The sequence below is a fragment of the Balaenoptera acutorostrata genome, chromosome 16 (genome assembly GCF_949987535.1).
Source record: "Balaenoptera acutorostrata chromosome 16, mBalAcu1.1, whole genome shotgun sequence".
NCBI classification, from domain to species: Eukaryota; Metazoa; Chordata; class Mammalia; order Artiodactyla; family Balaenopteridae; genus Balaenoptera; species Balaenoptera acutorostrata.
This window is the reverse complement of record NC_080079.1, coordinates 31,841,612-31,862,490: the sequence shown is the minus strand read 5'-3', so window position 1 is coordinate 31,862,490 and position 20,879 is coordinate 31,841,612. Positions and strand designations below refer to the sequence as shown.

Here is a 20,879-nt window from a genome sequence, read left to right as displayed (position 1 = left end):
GGCTCACGGGCCCAGTTGCTCCGCGGCACGTGGGATCTTCCCAGACCAGGGCTCGAACCCGTGTCCCCTGCATTGGCAGGCAGATTCTCAACAACTGCACCACCAGGGAAGCCCCAATCATGGTTCTTTATGCACAATATCTGGCCACAGTTTCTGGTCATGTGAAGATCAAAACCATAAGACACATGGACAAATTCATAGTTATAATTAAAGACTTCAATACTCTTTCAGGGTATCTCCTTCTTAATTCAATATTTAAGTAGATTCAGTAATTAAGTAGACAGAAAAGAAGCAAAAATATAGCAGACTTCAGCAACACTATGAAACTATTTGACACCATCCATCCCAACATCAGAATATATATTCTTCTCAGGAACACATTGAACATTTATCAAGACTAACCATATTCTGGGCCATAAAACAAGTCTCAATAAATTTAAAGGATTCAAATCATACAATACGTTCTCTGGCTACTACAGAATTAAGTTGGAAATCAACAAAAGAAAGATCTATAGAAAAACTGTAATTTTTTGGAAACAAGATAACATGCTTCTAAATAACCCATGGTCAAAGAAGAAATTGAAAGAGAAATTAGAAAGCACTTTGAACTTAATCAAAATGAAAATACAACATACCAATCTTTGTGGGAAGCCTCCACAACTATGAGATAATAAATTTCTGTTGTTTACGCCACCCAGTCTTGTGGTATTTTGTTATGGCAGCCCTAGCAAACTAATACAAGCCCCAAACTGGAAATAACCTGAATGTCCATCAACAGATAAATGACTAAACAAATTTGGCAAATTTCATCTTAAAGTGATCAAGGTTAGTATCACCCCATGATAAGTCATATTGGTATCATGTGCACCTGACATGATGCAGTGAGAAGAGCACCTCCTCTGTGGACCTCCTCCCCAAGTCCCATAGCCCCAGTCTAATCATGAGAACACATCAGGCAAACCCAAACTAAGGGATATTCTACAAAATACCTGACCAGTACTCCTCAAAAGTTTCAAGGTCATGTGGAGCAAGGAAAGACTGAATAACTGTCACAGACTAGAGGAGACACAATGACTAACTTCACTGTGACATTCTTGATTGGACCCTGGAACAGAAAAAGGACATTAGAGGAAAAACTGCTGAAATCTAAATAAAGTCTGTAGTTTAGTTAATAGTATTACTTTAATGTTAATTTCTTAGCTTTGACAAATGTACCATGGTCATGCTAACATTAAGGTAAGCTAGATGAAGGGTATTATCTTTGCAACTTTTTTTTTTTTTTTTTTTGGCTGCACTGAGTCTTAGTTGCAGCATGTGGGATCTTCGTTGTGGCCTGTGGACTTCTTAGTTGCGCATGTGAACTCTTAGTTGCAGCATGCATGTGGGATCTAGTTCCCCGACCAGGGATCGAACCTGGGCCCCCTGCATTGGGAGCATGGAGTCTTACCCACTGGACCACCAGGGAAGTCCTGCAACTTTTATGGAACTCTAAAATTATTCCAACACAAAAAGTTTATTTTAAAAAATTGTATATATGTAACAGCATTAAACCAGTAAGATCCCACTTGGAGTACTGTTAATCAAATATTTAGGAATAAATCTAATGAAAGATATGTGAAAATTCTACATTGAAAACTACACTGTATGATAGAGATCAATTTTTAAAGACTCAAATAAATAGGATAGATCATGTTCATGGATTAGAAGACTCAATATTGTTAAAATATCAATATCCTCAAATTAATCTGATAATTCAATGCAATCCTAATCAGAACCCCAGCAGGGATTGTGTGTGTGTGTGTGTGTGTGTGTGTGTGTGTGTAAATCAACAAGCTGATTCTAAAATTCAGATAGACCTCAAAGGGCCAAGAATAGCCAAGGCAATCTTGGAGAAAAATAGCACCAGATGACTTACACTATCTGACATTAAGACCTATTGTAAAGGTATAGCAATTAACACGGTGTGCAAAGGAAGACAAATTGATGAGTGGAATGTAACTGAGATATCAGGAACTGACCCACACATATATATGGTCACCTGATTTATGACAAAGATAACACTACAGTAGGGAAAAGATAATATTTTAGTAAATAGTGTTTAGGCAACTGGGTAACAACATGGAAAACAATATATCCTGATCACTACTTCATTCTACACACAAAAATCAATTTCAAGTGGATTGCAGATCTACATGTGAAAAATAAAACAATAAAATTCTTAGAAGAGGACATCTCCTTCACCTTGGAGTAGGCAAAACTTTTAAAAACAAGACATAAAAGCACTAACCAAAAAGAAAGATGTTGATATATTTGACTATATTAAAATTAAGGACTTCTGTTGAAAAATAAAATACGATTATGAGAATAAAAAGACAATGCACAGAATGGGAGAAGATATTCACAATACATATATTCTACAGAAGACTCATATTCAGAATACATAAAGAACTTGTATGTAAAAAACAACTTCATGAGACTTCCCTGGTGGTCCAGTGAGTAAGGCTCTGCACTCCCAGTGCAGGGGCCCAGGTTCGATCCCTGGTTGGGGAACTAGATCCCACATGCATGCCTCAACTAAGAAGCCAATAAGAAGCCCGAGCCCACATACTGCAGCTAAAAGATCCCATATGCCGCAGTGAAGATCCCGTGTGCTACAACGAAGATATCTCATGCTGTGACAAAGACCGGGCGCAGCCAAAATAAATAAATAAAAATATATTTTTTAAAAAAATTGGCGACAATGGACATCCTTGAAAGTATCATTCTAAGTGAAGTAAGTCAGACAGAGAAAGACAAATATCATATGATATCACTCATATGTGGAATCTAATTTTTAAAAACTTCATAAATAAGGGATATATAAAGAAATACAAAGACAACTTAATAGAAAAACAGGCAAAAGACGAATAAGTATTTTACCAAAAAAAGGACAGAAACGGCCAATAAATATGTGAAAAGGTGCTCAATGTCGTTCATTATCTCCAGAACGGCTACAATGAAAAAGTGAAAAATGCCAGATGTTGGAGCATCCAAAACACTTCTGCACTGATGGTGAGAGTGTGAATTGATGCAACTATTTTTGGAAAACTATTTGGCAACACCTACTAAAACTAAACATATGCATACTCTATGAACCAGAGATGCATACTCTATGAACCAGAGACTCTATGAACCAGAAATGGTATATAACCATTGTATATACCCAACAAAAATGCACACAGATGTTCACCAAAAGATATGTACCAGAAAATTCACTGGAACACTGCTTGTAATAGTCAAATACTGGAAACTATCCAAATGCCCAACAACAGTAAAACACATAAAATTTAAGACATTCGCACAATGAACAGTACTTACCAATGAGATAGAATGGACCACAGACCCATGTAGCAATATAGACGGATCCCACAAGCACAATATTTGGCAAAAGAAGACCCTCCCAAAACTACATACTGTATAATTACAGCTTTTAAGTATAAGAACAATTAAAACTAATCTATGTTGTTAGAAGTCAGGATAATAGTTTCCCTTGTAAGAAGAGATATGCAGGGACTGGGCCCAAGCTTGACCTAGATGCTCAGTGTGTGAATAGCTGTGTTCAGTTTGTGAAATCAACACACTCTGCACTTTTGCTGAGGTAAGAAACAATCCCAGAATTTCAATATTTTGAGAATAACACTTGCTCAGGTATATATTCACTGAAGGTTAGGAGAGTGGTTCAGCTCATCAGAATCACTCAGGGACCCAAGCTGACAGAGTAGCTACCACCTAGCATAACACTCAAATGACCCAGCCTGCAGTCCTATGTATCACTTCTGCTCACAATTAGTTCATTGACTAGAAGGAGTCACATGGTCCCACCCAACCACAAGGGGACTAGGACATGCATTGCTGCCATGTCCGGAAGTGGAGAGAACCACAAACATGTGGTAAACATACTGCGCCATATTGTCAGCCAGTATTCTTCTGGAACACACTTTCTAGCAGCTATATGGTAATCTAGCAAAGGCAGTCTCATTACATACATAACCAATTCCCTTTGTTGAACATTAATTTGGTTCTACTTTTTCTATTAATAATTGAATATTAAAATTTTGTTCTTTTTGTCCACTGCCTTGTTTAAGAGTCTTCACATAGGCTTGAATTTCTGCCCTTTTAAGCACCTTGTGAAGATCCTGCAAAAGGTTTCTCTGTTTTGGTGGTACACACCTGCTAACTGGATACATAAGATTTATTTTACAATTCCTTTGTTTTGAAACTTATTTTGCTAGGTTTTATTGCTGTTAATTGTTTCAGATTTTCCTATTGATGTTACTGATTTAGATGGCTTTAGCCAAGAGGTAGGCATAAATCTCCTACATATATGATCTTCTTCCTAGAAAACTTCTAATGCCTTAAACTTTGAATATATTATCAAATGAAAACAAAATATTACTTACTGTAATATTACATCAAATATAAATGAATGGGTTCATACGAAGCTGAGTTTACTTATTTCTCTTAACATATCCTAGTATGTATTACAAAGCTAAGTTTACTTATTTTACTTAACATACCATAGTATGTATTACTGCAATTTTGCAATTCTTATTTTACACACTGTGGTATTTTATTAAAATCTACAAATACAAAATTATTTGTTTGAAAATTTCAGGTATTTAACATTGATGAATCCTAATAACTTAGACAACTCAAGCTCTAAAAAAACTTTGGAATACTTAAACCAACCTTCCTTTATAAATGTAGAAAACAAGGGCCAGAGAATTCAGTGATTTGTTGAAGGTCCTAAAGCAAATCAATTACCAAAAGAGATATCCAACAAATTTCAAAGGTATAATGATGACTCTGATCCTCACATTTCTGAAAGGGTTATAGATCAAAGAACTGACCAGTAGAGTTTTCCAGAATTAATAGTGTCAGACAATATGAAAGAGCATTTGTGCAGCAACATCTTTATCTGTTTGGAACACCTAGAGTGTACTGGCATCATTTACGCTGCTTCTAGGAGAGCATCTGTCAAGAAGAATCTGACTGAGAGAATAAAAGCTTTCAGAGAGATGTACAGAGTAATTTTCAAGAAGAGTTGTAAGGGGAAATTTTTTATGCTAAGGTGACATCAACTGCAAGCAACTTGTGGAAACTGTTTTCTTTTTTAAAAAAATAAATGTGAGGAAAAGATTGAGATGTCATTCATCACTTTAGGGTACTTATTCTCTTTCTTCTGAATATGAAATGTCATCCATCCCATGAATAGATGAATTGTTCCTTGTTTTATGTTGTACTGTATCTACAGTACTTCAAGTCTTCCACAGTGTGTGCCTTGGAATTTGTTACTTCTGCATTTCAGTTGATTTGGGAAGAACTGTTATTGGATCAATAAGACAATGTTTGAGAAGAAATTATAGACCTGTGCTTCAGGCAAAATAATGAGTCATAGCATATGTAACCATATAAGTCATTCAGCATAACACAGTTTTAGTGATAAAGGACAGTGCTCGAACTTTTGAAAAGGCATTTCAGGGAGAAATTCCAAATAAAAGAATAGTAACAGGATTTTATTTTTGAAAAAGAGTGTGAATTGGTTAACAGAATTATTAGATATATTCTAATGCTTTTATCACCTTTCAAAAATAACTGTAATTAGTCAGCCCAAGAGCTTTCATGCTCTGAAGATACAGAAATTTCAATAAAATGATGTAAAACTTCAAAGACTTAGTGGATAAGTATTTGTTAAATGTCAATAGCACAATGTTTAATTTATAGAGACTAAATAAAAGGGAAGTTTGACAGCTATCTTTTAATACATACAAAGCCAAGCTAGCATTTACCTTGATCTGTGATGCACTACAGTGAAAAAGATAAGAACCAAGTTATTGGAATCTCCTGAGTTCAAATTCCTTCATCTACCTGTTGTGTCAATTTGAGTAAGGTATTTAAACTCTATGTGCTTTATTTTCCCTGTTTCTAAAATGAGATAAGAAATAGTACCGAACTTGTAGAATTATTTTAAGTATTAAATGAAATAAGGCAGGTAAAGTGCTTAGCTCAGGACTTAGCTTGGAGTCCTCACTCAATAAATAGTGAGGACTATTCGTCCTTCTATCATTATTAGTGATAATGTAGCTCCTTTCATTATTCCACAAATTCATATAAGTTACTCTGATTTTTTTCCTAAACTGATAGGTACTTAAGATGTCTGTATTGTCTTTTTGCAGTAATAATTACTGTATTGTCTGCAAGGAACATAATTAAGATTCATCCACAATGATGAAACTACTCTTTTTTTTTTTTGGCCATGCCGTGCGTCATGTGGGATCTTATTTCCCCGACCAGGGATCGAACCCATGCACGCTGCAGTGGAAGCATGGAGTCTTAACCACTGAACCGCCAGGGAAGTCCCAAAATTACTCTTTTTGATAACCTAGCATTATATCATGTATCACATATCATATATCATATCATATCATACTCCTATAGGCCAGCATTGAAAGACAATTGTATAAGGAGTGAGCAGACGTGAATTCTACACCCAGCTCCATCTGTTCTGCTTCCTTCCTTGAAGCTGATCTAAACCTCTAATGACACTGCACCTGCATCTTCAGACCCATGAAAATGACCTGGCTTGGGAGTCATATGCATCACTTCTGCTCACAGTTAGTTCATTGACCAGAACAAGTCACCCATTTGTTTGGGTAGCTGACACATAGCAGGCTCTGAATAACCAATCTTTTAAAAGATTAAATGAAAACAAATTAGACTGGTTACTCAGTAATGAGTTGTTTTTGTTAGATGGGAAAATTATCAGATATAAACTTTGAAATGCACATTTTGCTAAATAAAGTTCAGCAAGGATATTTAAGTACTTTTTGTGATTTTCCCAAGCTTTATATTTCTTATTTAAATTAAACTTTTCTTTGAGGACTTCCTTTGGTTTTATATGCTTTTATTTTGCCTAACTCAGTTGCATTTTATACCTTTTCAGTCTTTAAAAATTGTAACACATTTTCCATGGAAACAACCTTTGTTTGCTACCTAGTTATAAATAACTTCTTTCTGGTGATTCTTTTTTCTTACAATTACCTAACAAAGACAATGGTGAACTGTTTGTTTTTTCCTGAAAAGCAAATGAACATGACACTATATACTTAGTTAACTATAGATCAGCATAGGATATGACTCCGAGGGCTTATGGAAAAACGGCACACTCACTCCTTAAAAGAAATTTTAAAAAATAATGCTAAAGATATTTAAGGTTTATCCCTACATCCTCTTGAAACTGCTTAAATCTTAGTCAATTAATTCTATTGTCATTCGGGAAAATACCTCATAAACTTAAATTTGCACTTAACGTTAGTGGCATACCTCACTCATGCCCACATTCTGATAGCCAGAATGGAGCAGGATTACCGGATGTAGCAGATACTGTTTTAATGCCCCACTCATATGCTCTTGGACCTTATCATTTTGTTATACAGATGCCCAAGACTTCCATTTACCAGCACATGCATTTCTATATCTGAGGGCTTTCTGGCTCCTGGAGCCTGTTCTGTCTATGAACAGTGTAGGCAGAAGTCTGGGAAATTAATCCTTCCCCTGCACTCAGAGTAGATCTCAACCAATGACTAAGGGGCTTATGTATACTCCAGGTCCCTCATCCTTGAGGTGGGTTTATCTGAGGCACTGTGTCTTAGACTTCCCCAGAGAGATTTATTCCAGTTGCCCACAGTAGCAATTTAAGAATGCATCCTTAACTGTCTTCCTTATTCTTCTGTCTCACTTCCCCACTCCATACTGATGTTTCCTGGAATCATCTCTGAAATAGACTACTCTAATTTAAATTCTTGTCTCAGGCTCTAAGACCGTGGACCATGGGATCTACATAGATCTGTATGGCCAGTTTGCTCTCAGGGTAGCTGCACCCATTCACACTCTCACATGTGGTTCCTACTTCTCAATGACATTGACAACTTTTAGATTCAACTCATAGTTTTATTTTGTGTTTCTGTGATTACTAGCGAAACCCATTTCTTCATACACCTGTGGGCCATATGGTGTTCATACCTTTGGATTTCCCAATTATGCTCTTTTCCATTTTTCTATTGGGTTACCTATATTTTTCTTGATTTAGAATATTTCCCTGTATATTTTAGATATTAATTCCTTGTTGGTTTTAGATGTTGCAAATATCTTCTTCTAGTCTGTCAAGTATCTGTTAAATTCTTGACATAAATCTGTATGTATGGTGTCCTTTATAGACTGTTAATTCTGACGTAAAAAATACTATATATATTTATTATATATTAAAATATATAATGCTTTTTGAGGGGGTCTGGTTTACTAAGTTATTCCCACACCAAAGCCACAAAGATATTATTCTCCATGATCTCCCTCTTCCTATGCTAGTACCAGAGTAATGCTAGTACCACTCTAGCAGAGTGACTCTCTCCCTGTCACATGTCAGATTGTCTGGAAGCAGAAGCTGAGATGGACTTTGGGATGCAAAAGGTTTACTAAAAATTAGCACACGTGAAAGGGAGGGGAAGGAAGTAGAATTGGGCAGAGAAAGTAATTGAACTAAGATGCAGGTTGATAAAGCCTCAGGCAACCCAGTGAAGCACTTTGGAACAAATACTATTAATCATCAGAGTGTCCTGCATCAGGCTGAAATGGCCAGACTTTTATAGCTCACTTGCCCTCAGTCGCCATGTCCTGGCAGCCCTGGAAGGATGTGACCTTGGGCAAGAGAGTTCCCAGGAGATGAGGTTGACCCTGAAGCAGCTGAGAGCTGGAGGCTGTATAGTAGCTGCCCTCCCTGTAGCTGGGCAGTGAGTTCTTCCTCAAAGGAGGATGTAGGCTGTACACCTCCATGTCTAACATACTCTTCTTTGCTCTTCTTGTTAAAAATTGACATCATAATTATTCACAGATCTTTATTTTTCTTTATAAATTTTGGAAGGTTTTTTTTTGTGTTCCTTTTGGAATTTTGGTTGGAATGGCACAGAATGTATGCAATTCAATGTGAGGAGAATTGACATCCACTGGGTAGTGGTGTACCAAGCAGATGACATTTGGGTGGTGGCCAAATAGATGATGCGCTGGAGAAGGAACTGCAGAAGTAACAGGCCAAGGAGGCAGCCAGTGTAGTCAGGGGATTGTTAAATACAGAGGGGATCGAGCACATAATTATATATATGTTGAAGTCAATATGAAAAAAAAATATATGGGAGCCTGGTTTCACTGTCAAAAGGGGATTTACAAATATAGAGCAGGGAAAGTCTTACAAGTACTCAGAGGTGCTGGACTGGCATCGACTGCATCAGTGTAAACTCATGGTTTTTAAATATATTTAGTGATAGATTTAGAAACAAGAGATAAATATATGCATATACATACATATATTTCCTAGCTCTGACAGCTGAAAGAACCTAGGCGCCACGATACCCCCATAGCAGTAAATGCACTGAGAGCCCAGATCTAGATTTCTGATTCCAGAGCTGAGGCAGAGAAAATACAAAATGAGCCTAGAACAACTAGTTGTACCAGAAAGTAAGGAAATGTTTATAGAATGATGGGGAAATGCCAACAGGACAAAAAGTGAGCTTGAAAGGACTTCCATTGGCCAAATCTGGGACAATTTGAGCATGAAAATAAACAGCTATAGCAAAACATTACAACCTATTGAATGAGATAGGAGTCTATATTGAAATAAATAAGTGAATAAACGAATAAATAAATATATAAATAGAAGGGAAAACTCTTCCTTATATTAGAATGTTAACTAGTAAATACAGAAGAAATGATGGACTGAGAAAATTACCATTTAATCATCATCATTGTGATGAGTCATTCAGGCAGCAATTAATGGATGTTAAGGCTGGTGGGCGAGGTGAGGAACAGAATATTGGCATAATCTCAGAATATCTCCCCATAAAATATTTATCATGTACAAAGGAAATAATGTGATCTTTATGGTGGAAAAGACCACCTGACTAGATGAGTAAAGTTCTCATCACAGTGCTGTGAAGAGTTGACAGCATGAGCCCCCAGGGAGATGCAAAGAGCCAGCCCCATTTCTGTGGTTTTCTTGTAAAAATGTATGTCCTAAGTCTAGTCATGAGGAACAGTAAATGGACCCAGTTGAGGATCATCCTATGGAATGAAAGGCCTGTTCTTTTTAAAACTGTCAAGGTCATAAAAAACAAGGAAAGACTGAGAAATTGTTCCAGGTTCAAGGAGACTGAAATACATGACAATTAAATTCTACCTAAGTTCCTAGATGGGATTTTGGACCAGAAAGGAAAAAAGACATTGTTGGGACAGAGAGTGAAATTTTAATGGAGTCTGTGTTGTATCAATGTTGATTTCCTGACTTGGAAGTTTATGTAATGGTTATGAAGGAGAGCGCCTTTGTTTTGTGGATATACGCACTGGATGTTTAGGGCTGATACGGTATCAAGTCTATAGATTTTTGTAAGATTGTTCATAAAAAGACTCAACAAAAACAATGAAACTATATATATATATATATATATATATATATATATATGTTTAGGGCTGATAGGGTATCAAGTCTATAGATTTTTGTAAGATTGTTCATAAAAAGACTCAACCAAAACAATGAGACCATATATATATATACAAACACAGTGAAAGCAGATGTGGTAAGATATTACAATTAGGGAATCTAAGTGAAGAGGATATGGGAGTTCTTGCAACTTCTCTGTAATTTGAAATTATTTCAAAATACTTATGCTACATATTCATATTCATATCTATTTATTTATTTGGCCATGCTGCACAGCTTGTGGGATCCTAGTTCCCCAACCAGGGATCGAACCTGGGTCCCTGCAGTGAAAGCGCCGAGTCCTAACCACTGGACCACCAGGGAATTCCCATACAGATTCATATTTAAAATAAACATAAAAACATATGTCCACACAAAAGTTTGTGCACAAATATTCCTAGCAGCATTATCTATAATACTCAAAAAGTGAAAACAATCAAAATATCCATTAACTGGAATGGATAGGCAAAACATCGTATATCTGTACAATGAAATAGTATTTGGCAATAAAAAGGAAGTAGGTGTTGATACATGCTACAACGTGGATGAACCTCGAAAATACTGTGTTCGGTGAAAGCAACCAGTCACAAAAGACCACAAGTTGTAGGATTCCATTCATGTGAAATGTCTACAATAAGAAAATTCATAGAAACCAAAAGTAAATTAGCTGTTGCCAGGGGCCGAGGAGAGCGGGGGGAATGAGGAGTGACTGTTACTTATTTGGGCTTCCAATTCCATACCTCAAATTAGAGAATCTATACCTTATTTTAGAGTTGATCTCTGAAGTCTCTAGGATCCTCTTAATCTATATGGCTGAGACTCGTAAAGAGATTGTGTTGAGGAAGTAATACCCTTGACTTGATGATTTTTAAACAACTTATATGGGGTTATTGGAAAATATATTAATTATTAACTCATTTTAGAGGAGCATGTTGTTCATTTATTTGAAACTTTATGAAACATACGTCCAAAAACCATAGGAACTTGGTTAAAAGCTAGCAAAGACTCAAACGCACCACCTAGCGGTGAAGACAGGAAGTTTCAGATTGGTGATGCAAGACGTCTTGCCATCACACGTGCAGGACGGCTGTCCATAGCAATCTTTTATCTTGTATTTGTCCTGTCCCCCTCATCACTCAGGATAGTTTCACGTACACAGAAATCCAATACTTCCTGACTTAATAGTTTGTTCATGTTCATTTGACGTACTTTTAAGCCAATGAAATATTGTTGACTTCTGAGAACTGTGGGAAAATCATTGGTTTTAAGATTTGCGGGGCTGAAGGTGCCTTTCTATTCATACATCTCAAACCCCTCCTACCCAAGAGGCCCACCTAGTCCATCTCTTTGTGGATGGACACGCCACTCCACAAGCGCCTGGTTCAGAGAACCAGGACCACTGCCTTTGAAAAGACAAAAATCTATACTCCAATGGGATCCTTGATGTCAAGTATTTAACGACTTTGTTTTACCTACTACAGTAATTAAAATTAAGTCTTCAAATTTAAATTTAAATATCTAAAAGCAGGAATGCACCATCCTTAATCTTAAACCCCAAAAGCAGGAAAGAGGTCAGAATCCTAGGGTACTGGGCCTATTGGTAAAGAGGGATCTATGCTGTTTTTTGGTTTTGCATTCCGCTGCCGCTCCTCCCGCGCCCGCACTTTCTCCTTTCCTTTTTCACTCCATCTTTTTCCTCTCTTTTCTCTTTCTCTCCCAAATAACAGTCAAGTAATTAAGATCAGCACCATGTTTAAATGGAACAGGTAGTGCCCTGCACAGGGTGATTTAATTATCCCAGGTTTTCACCTGAAAATCCCCTTCGCCATCGAAAATATTTCTCTTCGAGTTCTTTCCTGAAATATTAAGCCATTTTCCAACACTCTGCCTTAATTATTAATTAAGCCTTCTTTCGAAATATCATTCTCACTTTAGCACAATTTTTTAAAACCCCTTTCCACACAACACAGGAGGGGTTCTGAATATACCAATTTTAGAATTTTGCCTGTGATCAGCCTTGCTAATAGAGATCTCCTGGTTTTTAAATATTAACTTAAAACGTTTGATTTCAATTTTTTACTGGGTTTACGAATGCCGGCTGCCTTTCAATGACTTAAAATGTATCCTCACCTTTGAAAACTCTAGGGCTCAGTGCCTCCACGGGCATCCAGGCATTTATTCTTAATTCTGCTTCTTTAATAGGCTCCTGGGAGGAGCGGTTTCGATCTAGAAGTTCAGGGAAGCAGTTACCACAGAACTTGCAACAGTTGGTGTCAGGCGACAGGCAGGTTGGAAGTGATAAATGGGGCTGGTTTAAGAAACAAAAAGCCCCGGGAAGGGAAAGGAAGGGACAGCCGTGGCCTTGGGGGCTGTCAGTACGGGGCCGGCGGCGCCCAGCTCCGGCCGCGGGAAGGCGCCTGCCTGGGAGGCCAGAGGCGGCGGCGGCCGCGGAGACCGCAAGCCGGGAGATCGCGCAGCGTTGGGTGCGGGCCGGCGCGCGCCCAAGCCGCCCCCGGGCCACGCCGGGGCCACGGCGAGGTGAGGCCAGCCCTGCCCCCGCGCCGCCCCCGGCGGGAGGCGCGACGCCCAGGCCGCGGGTGCGTGCGCGGCCCCGGGCGACGCGGCTGGGCGTGCGCGGGGCCGCGGCGGAGGCAGGGCCGGGCGGGCGGCAGAAGATGGCGAGGGTGTGTAGGCGGCAGCAATGCTCCGTTGAGAGACGCGGCTTTCGGCAAGAACTGGACTCTTGGCGCCACAAGCTCATTCACTGTGTAGGTGAGACCCTCCCCCGGCTGCCTCCGGCTCTCGGGCCACCCAGCCGCCGGCCGCCCGGAACGAGGGAGGGAGCCGGGAGAGAGCAATTGCTGCTCCGGCCCGCCCGCCCTCTTAGGCTTGGGCGTCCCCCTCCCCCACCCCCCGGAGTGCGGGCGCGCGCGACCTCCGGGCGGGCTCTCCGTGCTCGGGCCCCTCCCCTCCGCGCGCCTTTGCCGGGGCGGGCTCTCGGGCGGGAGCGCGTGCCCCTTCTCTCCTCTCTCCTTTCCTCCCTCCCTCCAGGCCCGGCGGCCCGGCGCCGCAGCTGGCTTATTGTGGAGGCTCGCCGCGCGCCGCTGCCACTGGACCGGTGGCGGCGCCGCCGCCGGTGCCGCAGAGCCCAACGCGAGAGCTGGGGGGCGTGCTTGGCCGCGGCTCGACCCCCTGCTCCGCTCTGGCCGGCGCCTTCCGCATCGCACGCCGCCCCTCCCCCACGTGCCGCGGCGGCGCGCGCCCGTGTCCCCGCGTGCACGGGCGGCGGGCGGGCGCTCGGGCGTGTGCGAGGCGTGAGGTGGAGATGGGGGCGGAGGGAGCCGGAGCTGTCACAGGCCCCGGGTCCGCCTGACGGAGCCAAGTGGGGTGTCATGGCCGCGGGGGGCAGCGGCTGCACTTCCTCTGCGGGCGGCGGCGGCGGCAGCGGCCGGGGAGTTAATCCTCGACGCTCGGGTCGGTGTGTGTGTATTTGTGTTCGGTGTGTGCGCGGCGGGAGGAAGGGGGGGTGGGACCGGGTCCGACCGGGAAGCCGGAGCAGGGGTTGCTCTTGTCCTCTCCTGGGGGATTTTCCGGAGCCGCCGCCTCGCCGAGAGCCTCGTCCGCCGCCCGCACCTCAGGCCGCCTCGGGTGGCTTTTTCCGTGCGGGCAGGAGGGAGTGTGGACGGCGTCGCCCCGGGAGGGGCCGGGCGGCCGAGCTGCGCCTCTCACACTGTGTGTTTTGTCTGTTTTTCTCTCCCAAGGTCCCGTTTCCCTCTGTGCGGCGGCCGGCGGGACCATAAGGGCTTAACTCATATATTTAACCCCCCTCCAAAAAGTAAGTGGCCCGTGTGGTGTCTCCGCTCCGCCCGCCGCCCCCTAGCCCCAGTCCGTCCTGTGTCTGACTCTCCTGTGCTCCAGCATTGTTATTTCCCCATCTTTGCTTCGGTGCTGCTGATGTGTGGGGAAATGTCTCTTGTCGTCCTCCGTCCCCCACGCCCAGTCCTCGGGGAGGCCCAGAATTCCAAACCGCCCCCCCCTCCGTGGGGAATGATCTTGGTCTTCCCAACAGAATCTAGGAGATTCTTTCCGTTCGCTTGGGCCCCTCATCCCCTCCTTCCCGACAGGGTTTCGTTGGAAGGAATTATGCAAATCCTGCTTTCTGGTGTCCATTCAGCGGCAATTTCATGCGGTGAGAAGTTCTCTTTGTTGTGCGAGGGGGAGAACAGACACTGATTTAATAGACATATCTGTTGGGGGGAAGGGTAGAGGGGGTGTGGAGAAGCTCAGTTTGGAAGAATTACAGCACTTGGTTAGCTCAGTGTCTTTGTGTTTGAGCTTTCTGGCTTGACAGGAGGGTATGCCCTTTACAATGTCCCACAAGGGATGTTTTCTATACTAGATTAAAAAACAACTTTAAACAAGTGAAAAATAAGGTAACCTTTAGTTAGAGAATATAAACCTTTCCATTTCTGCGGTGTTTCATTATTAAAATGTATGTGAATTTTGTTAAGGGTTTAGACTGTACTATCAAAATTAATATAGGCAACAATGCTTTACAGTATCTGATATCACTTTGGTTGTCCACAGGTTAAAAGTATATTTTAAAACATATACTTGTATAAATAATAAAGGTATGAATCTGCTTTTTGGTATAATATGTCTTGTGGATATATTTGAAAATTTCCCTCCTGCCAATCCAAGCCCAGCTCTGCTGTCCAGGAATCAGCCTTTTGGTTATTAGTTATCATTTACTCTGCTCTGTCTCTGCTTGTTTTATTCTTTGAAACCTATCTTAGGTTTGCTAAAATGTTACATCAGCTTTAGCACTTTTTGAATTATGTGTTATTTGTAACTATCATATAAGAGACCTTATAAGGCATGTAGAGGTTTTGAGAATCATGAAATTAATGAGTTTTCAGAATTGTGAGTTAATACAAAATCCTGAAATTATTTCGAAGAATTTTTAGTTCTTGTATTTGTTTCACTTTTTTAATGATTGGTCTTTTTTTTTTCAGTAGGGCTTTTTAGTTTTTAAAAGATTTTGAAATTGAAAACTATAACCCTATAGATTTCTTAAATTACTGTTGCTTTAGTTTAGTTGGTTGTTTATCTTATTCTGATTCTTTTTGCTTTGAATCCTTGCCTTTTGCCTCAGGCCCCCTTTTTATCAGTCATTGCTTAGTGTTAGTGGCGAGTTACTGCTGCTTGACAAGACGTTTTTGTTTTTTGATTTTGGGGTTTTTTTTTTTTAACTAATAAAATCCTTCTGTTAAGTATCTGAATTGAATATCAAGTTTTAGATTCTTTTTTTGAGGGAGAATTTTAATCTAGTAATCAGTTTTTTTTAAAAGCATTCTGTTAACTCCAAATCTCCACTTTCGAGGTAGTAAAGTTCAGGAGATTATTTAGAGTCCAGAGTGCAGATCAGTATTTTAGTCTGAGCAGTAATATATAGTTGATAGTCTCCCAACTAAAATCAATTGCGTCTCATATTTTCTCTTCTATTGTATGTAATTTTGTTCTTTAGGAAAAGAGTTCTAAGTAAGTCAAATGTAGTGTTAACTTTCTATATATAAGAGCGGTGGCAATGATTTTTATTTATATATAATCCAAAAGGCAACTCTGTTTGTCACTAGCAAATGTAGTAATTCCTCTTTTATTTTAATGGATTGGTTCTGAACAGTTAACCTTCTATTTGATTCTCTTCACTGATTATCTTAATACTTTAGGATCATTTGGTTCCTAAGTAATACTTAATTTATAGCAGTCTTTGGATTGAAAGTGAATTCTCATTTCCAAAATCTAATACTCCCTTCTACTTTTTTTTTTTGGAGGGAGGTGAGGGTCAGGACTGTAGAGGTGGAAGTGAAGGTGTTTGTGTTTCCATTATTAGGTTTTAGTCGAATTGGAGTTAGCAGGTTCAGACAGTGATTATGATCAAGATGGGTATTTGGTAACCAGGTGATTATTGAGTCCTCTGGGACTAGAATGATATTCCATTCTGGGAAGATGGAGGTTCTCTCTGTTGCCTAATATGATATAACCTATTGCTTGGCTGCTCGTCATCTTTGCTATATTCTCGAAAAGCTCTTCCCAACATAGGGGAAATTGTGATTATTTCAGCTTAGCTCTAACTTGGTGGAAAAAAGATAGCAGGATGAGTCTCTGACTTAACAGAGAGTTATTTCAAATTGCCCTAATTCCCTCAAATATGCTTATAGCTGGAGCAGTTCTAGGAAGCATCTGAATAATGCCATTTTTTTTTTTAGCCTTATGGGGTTACACAGGATGGCCTGGAATTCCTTCCAGAGTGAGAATTAGGTATTCAATGTCTGTGGGGACTTGCCACTTCTGAGTACTTGCCTAATCACTTAGCTACTTGTACTAGTGCTGTTTTTAGGATCGAAAGGCGGTTAGGTAAGTACATAATTACTTTATTTAAATATTTATTAAGCATCTGTCTTGTATCAGTCACTGTGGGCAAACAAAGATATTGGGGAAGCTGCCTTAACATTCAAGAACTTTTATTAGTCCTTAGAAAAAATATAGTGTATTCAGTACAAGGCAAAATGTGCCATAGGATAGTGAAAGCAAGTGCTGGGGGTGTTTGGAAGTGAAAGAAATCAGATGATGAAGAAAGGCTTCATGAAGAAGGTGGTGGATTTTTGCTTCATTTTGATGAAAATGGAGAAGGCATTCCTGTCATGTGAAACAAATAAGCAAAAGTACAAAAGGACAAGAGTGAGTTGTCTGTTTAAACTGCAGTCCAAGATTGGTGTAGGGAATGTATAGGTGATAAGTTTGCAGAGATAGATTGTTGGATTTTCTAATGCAGGTTAAGAAGTGGAGTCTCTTTGTTAGGCACCTTGGGGTTTGCAGCACACCTCTCTCCTTAGCTCAGAAGAAGAATGTTTCCTTTATTTAAGGATTCCATTGTAAAATTCTACAATAATGATGTTGGTTGTTTTTTTAAATCACCTTGGCAGAGACAATATTGTTATCCACAGCAGTGTCTCTTCTAAGTAAGCTCATTTGGAGGCTGTACCTTATTCCATTGCACAAAACTCGTTTTTGAAGTTGCCTAAAATCAGTGGCATATTCATTCTTTGAGTCCCCTTAGTTTTGGGAAATTTTCATCCTTTAGAGGTTGGATTTGGTATTTGGAAACAGAAAATAATATTTTCTGCCACAAATAAAGGTACATATAAAATAATGAGATTGGGTTTTTTTTCCTGCCTTGCAAACTGGCTCTGAAAGCTCAGCAGAGGGGCTTGATTTGTTTTGATGTGCCTCTGAACTTCTCTCTTGATTCGTATTTCCTTCATGTCCACCCGTCTGCTGAATGGAATCTGGATATTGGGTAGATGTGAGTAAACAAAGCTGTTATTTTTTGTAGTTTCAAGTTAAAGACTTGCCATTACTACCCTCCAAATTATCTTTACTCTATTTGCAAATATTTTTTAAAATCTTTTTACTGTTTGTTATACTTGCACATTGTTTTTGGGATAATCCCAGTGTGAAACATTTGCTAATTGTATTGACTGTCTCTCGTATGTGGGAAGTATCCCAAGTCCAGTGGTCCATACCCTGAATTTTTTCTTTTTTTAATTGAGATATCATGTATATACCATAAAATTCACCCTTTTAATTCATACAATTCAGTGGTTTTTAGTTTATTCATAAGATTGTGCAAATATCACTAATTCTCGAACACTTTCATACCCAAAAAAGAAACCCTATACTCATTAGAAGTCATTTCGCATTTCTCCTATGACCCAGTCCTTGGTAACCCCTAATCTACCTCTGTTTCTGTGGATTTGCCTATTCTGGACAATTCATATAAATGTAATATTATAATATGTGGCCTTTTGTGTCTGGCTTCTTATCATGTTTTCAGAATTCATCCATGTACTGGCATATATCAGCACTTTATTGCTTTTTATGGCTAACTAATATTGCATTGTATGGACATACTATATTTTGTACATCCATTCATCAGTTGTCAGACGTTTGAGTTGTTTCCACTTTTAGCCTGTTATGAAGAAGCTGCTGTGAACTTAAGCAGCATTATTCGTGTGGACGTTTGTCTTTTCTTCTTTTGGGTACGTACTTCAGAGTGAACTTGCTGGGTCATATAGTAACTTTTAATGTTGAGGAACTGTTAAACTGTTTTCTAAAGCGGCTGCAGTATTTTACATTCCCACCAGAGGTGTAGGAGGATTTCAGTTTCTCCACACCCTTGCCAACACTTGTTACTGTCTGTCTTTTTGGTTATAGCCATTCTAGTGGGTAGGTATGAACTAGTATGTCATTGTTGTTTTGATTTGCATTTCCCTAATGACCATTGATGTTGAGCATCTTTTCATTTGCTTGTTGGCCATTTGTATATTTTCTTTGGAGAAACGTCTCTTCAGATCCCTAGCCAATTTTTTAACTAATTGTCTTTTTATTGTTGTCTTTTTATTGTTGAGTTGTAGCATATATTCTGGATGCTAGACCCACATCAGTATATGATTTGCAAAAGTTTTTTTCTTATCATACCCTCAGTTTGAGAGTAGTTAGATCAGAAGATAATCTGCAGCATTATTCCTGTGCAGGGAATAATGGATGTTGTAATGGAGTGATCAGAATGAACCAGAATTACTCAGGAAAGGCTTCCTTAAACATCCTTTTCCATGAATTATTAAAATTGTTATTTGATGGAGTTTTGTAATAACACAGGTATACTTTGCTATCCAAATCTTCTAAGTTTTTGCCTTTTTTTAGTGAGGGTTCATATTTCAAGTTCAAATAATGTGGTAAACCATGTTATTTGAATCTGTTCTATACCTGAGTTTTGGATAGTATATAATCAAGGTTTAGGTGGAGAAGGATATCTTTTCTCTATATAGACATTTTGTCTGAATCTATTCTGTGTCTGGTGTTCATGGTGTTACCATCTTATATCTGCACAGCACATTTTATATTTTTTTAGAAAACTTTCACATTATTTTATTGTCTTTATTTAGAAATGTAGAAAATTAAAGATGGGTATTAAAAAACTATTGGTCAGTTGGGAAACACTGACTAATAACTCTTGTTAAAGTAATAAAGGGATTTCCTTTAGCATAAATGTTTCCCTTTTATCCACAGAAATAATTTTATGATATTTTAATGTTTGAAATAGTTACCTAATTTCTCAGGTAAAAGTAGAATACAGAGCTGAACTTCTCCAGAAACACGCTTTTTAATTTAATTTGCTTCAATTGCTGTATAAAATTACATAGTAATTTTCTATCTCTATTAATGATGGTACACATCAAGACTAACTTTTTGGGTTAGAAGCTGTGAATACCAGTATTATTTCCCATGAGAATTATTATTATTGGAAAAACCGTTGTATGATGAACGTTTTCATTTTTGTTGTTTACTAGATAGTCTGTGACTGTTATTTGGTCTCATGATTAGCTTATTTTTCATAAGCTCTGAGTCATTATCATCATTATTAACAAATGATTATTGTATGTTTTTTTCTTATTAATTGATTTTTTAGAGATTTCCAGAGGGTAAAGGCATGTTCTCCCTCTCCTAAGCTGCCAATATAAAGGGGAAGAAAAACTAATTTAAAAAGATCTACAGGTTGTGTGTTGCTTGGTAAAAGAAAATCTCACATCTGAAAATGTGAATGTACTACAAAAAATGTATCTTGTGTTAGAACAGAATTCATCTCTGATTTAATATAAGAAACATGCTCCACTAGTACATGTAGAATTATTATTGGTTTATACAAATTTCAAAAATAAGTTTACCATGTGTACAGAGGAAGAAATTGTTGAATTTGTTAAATTGAGGCATGCTTATGTTCAGTTTGATGCTCTGTTTTTTTGTGTGTTTTTTTAAAATTTTTATTTATTTATTTATTTATTTATGGCTGTGTTGGGTCTTCATTTCTGTGCGAGGACTTTCTCTAGTTGTGGCAAGTGAGGGCCACTCTTCATCGCGGTGCGCGGGCCTCTCATTATCGCGACCTCTCTTGTTGCGGAGCACAGGCTCCAGACTGCGCGTCAGTAATTGTGGCTCACGGGCCCAGCTGCTCCGCGGCATGTGGGATATTCCCAGACCAGGGCTCGAACCCATGTCCGCTGCATTGGCAGGCAGATTCTCAACCACTGCGCCACCACGGAAACCCTGATGCTCTCTTGTTTTTCATGTATTTTTTATTGTCCCCAATGCATGGGTATTTTTCTTTTTAATTAATTAATTTTTGGCTGCATTGGGTCTTCATTGTGGTGCACGGACTTCTCATTGCGGTGGCTTGTTGCAGAGCACGGCCTCT

The 20,879-nt window shown here is 39.3% G+C and overlaps 1 protein-coding gene across 19 annotated transcripts in view; it reads left to right on the top strand.

The window, feature by feature from the left end:
* Nucleotides 1-13,200: 13,200 nt before the first annotated feature.
* The window catches only part of LCOR (ligand dependent nuclear receptor corepressor), a 136,727-nt gene continuing 129,048 nt past the window's right edge, over nucleotides 13,201-20,879 (top strand). For 2 of the 19 annotated variants that reach the window (XM_057530444.1, XM_057530435.1), the window contains exons 1-2: nucleotides 13,209-13,336; nucleotides 14,326-14,399. Coding sequence is in view for 9 of the 19 variants with exons in the window: in XM_057530434.1 (XP_057386417.1) it covers nucleotides 13,957-14,042; nucleotides 14,326-14,399 (160 nt within the window). In the remaining 10 variants the exon portion in view is untranslated. Of the gene's footprint in view, nucleotides 13,337-13,587; nucleotides 14,043-14,325; nucleotides 14,400-14,688; nucleotides 14,754-20,879 lie in introns of those variants that run through there. The other 17 variants (XM_057530447.1, XM_057530446.1, XM_057530445.1 and 14 more) reach the window with 15 other exon arrangements.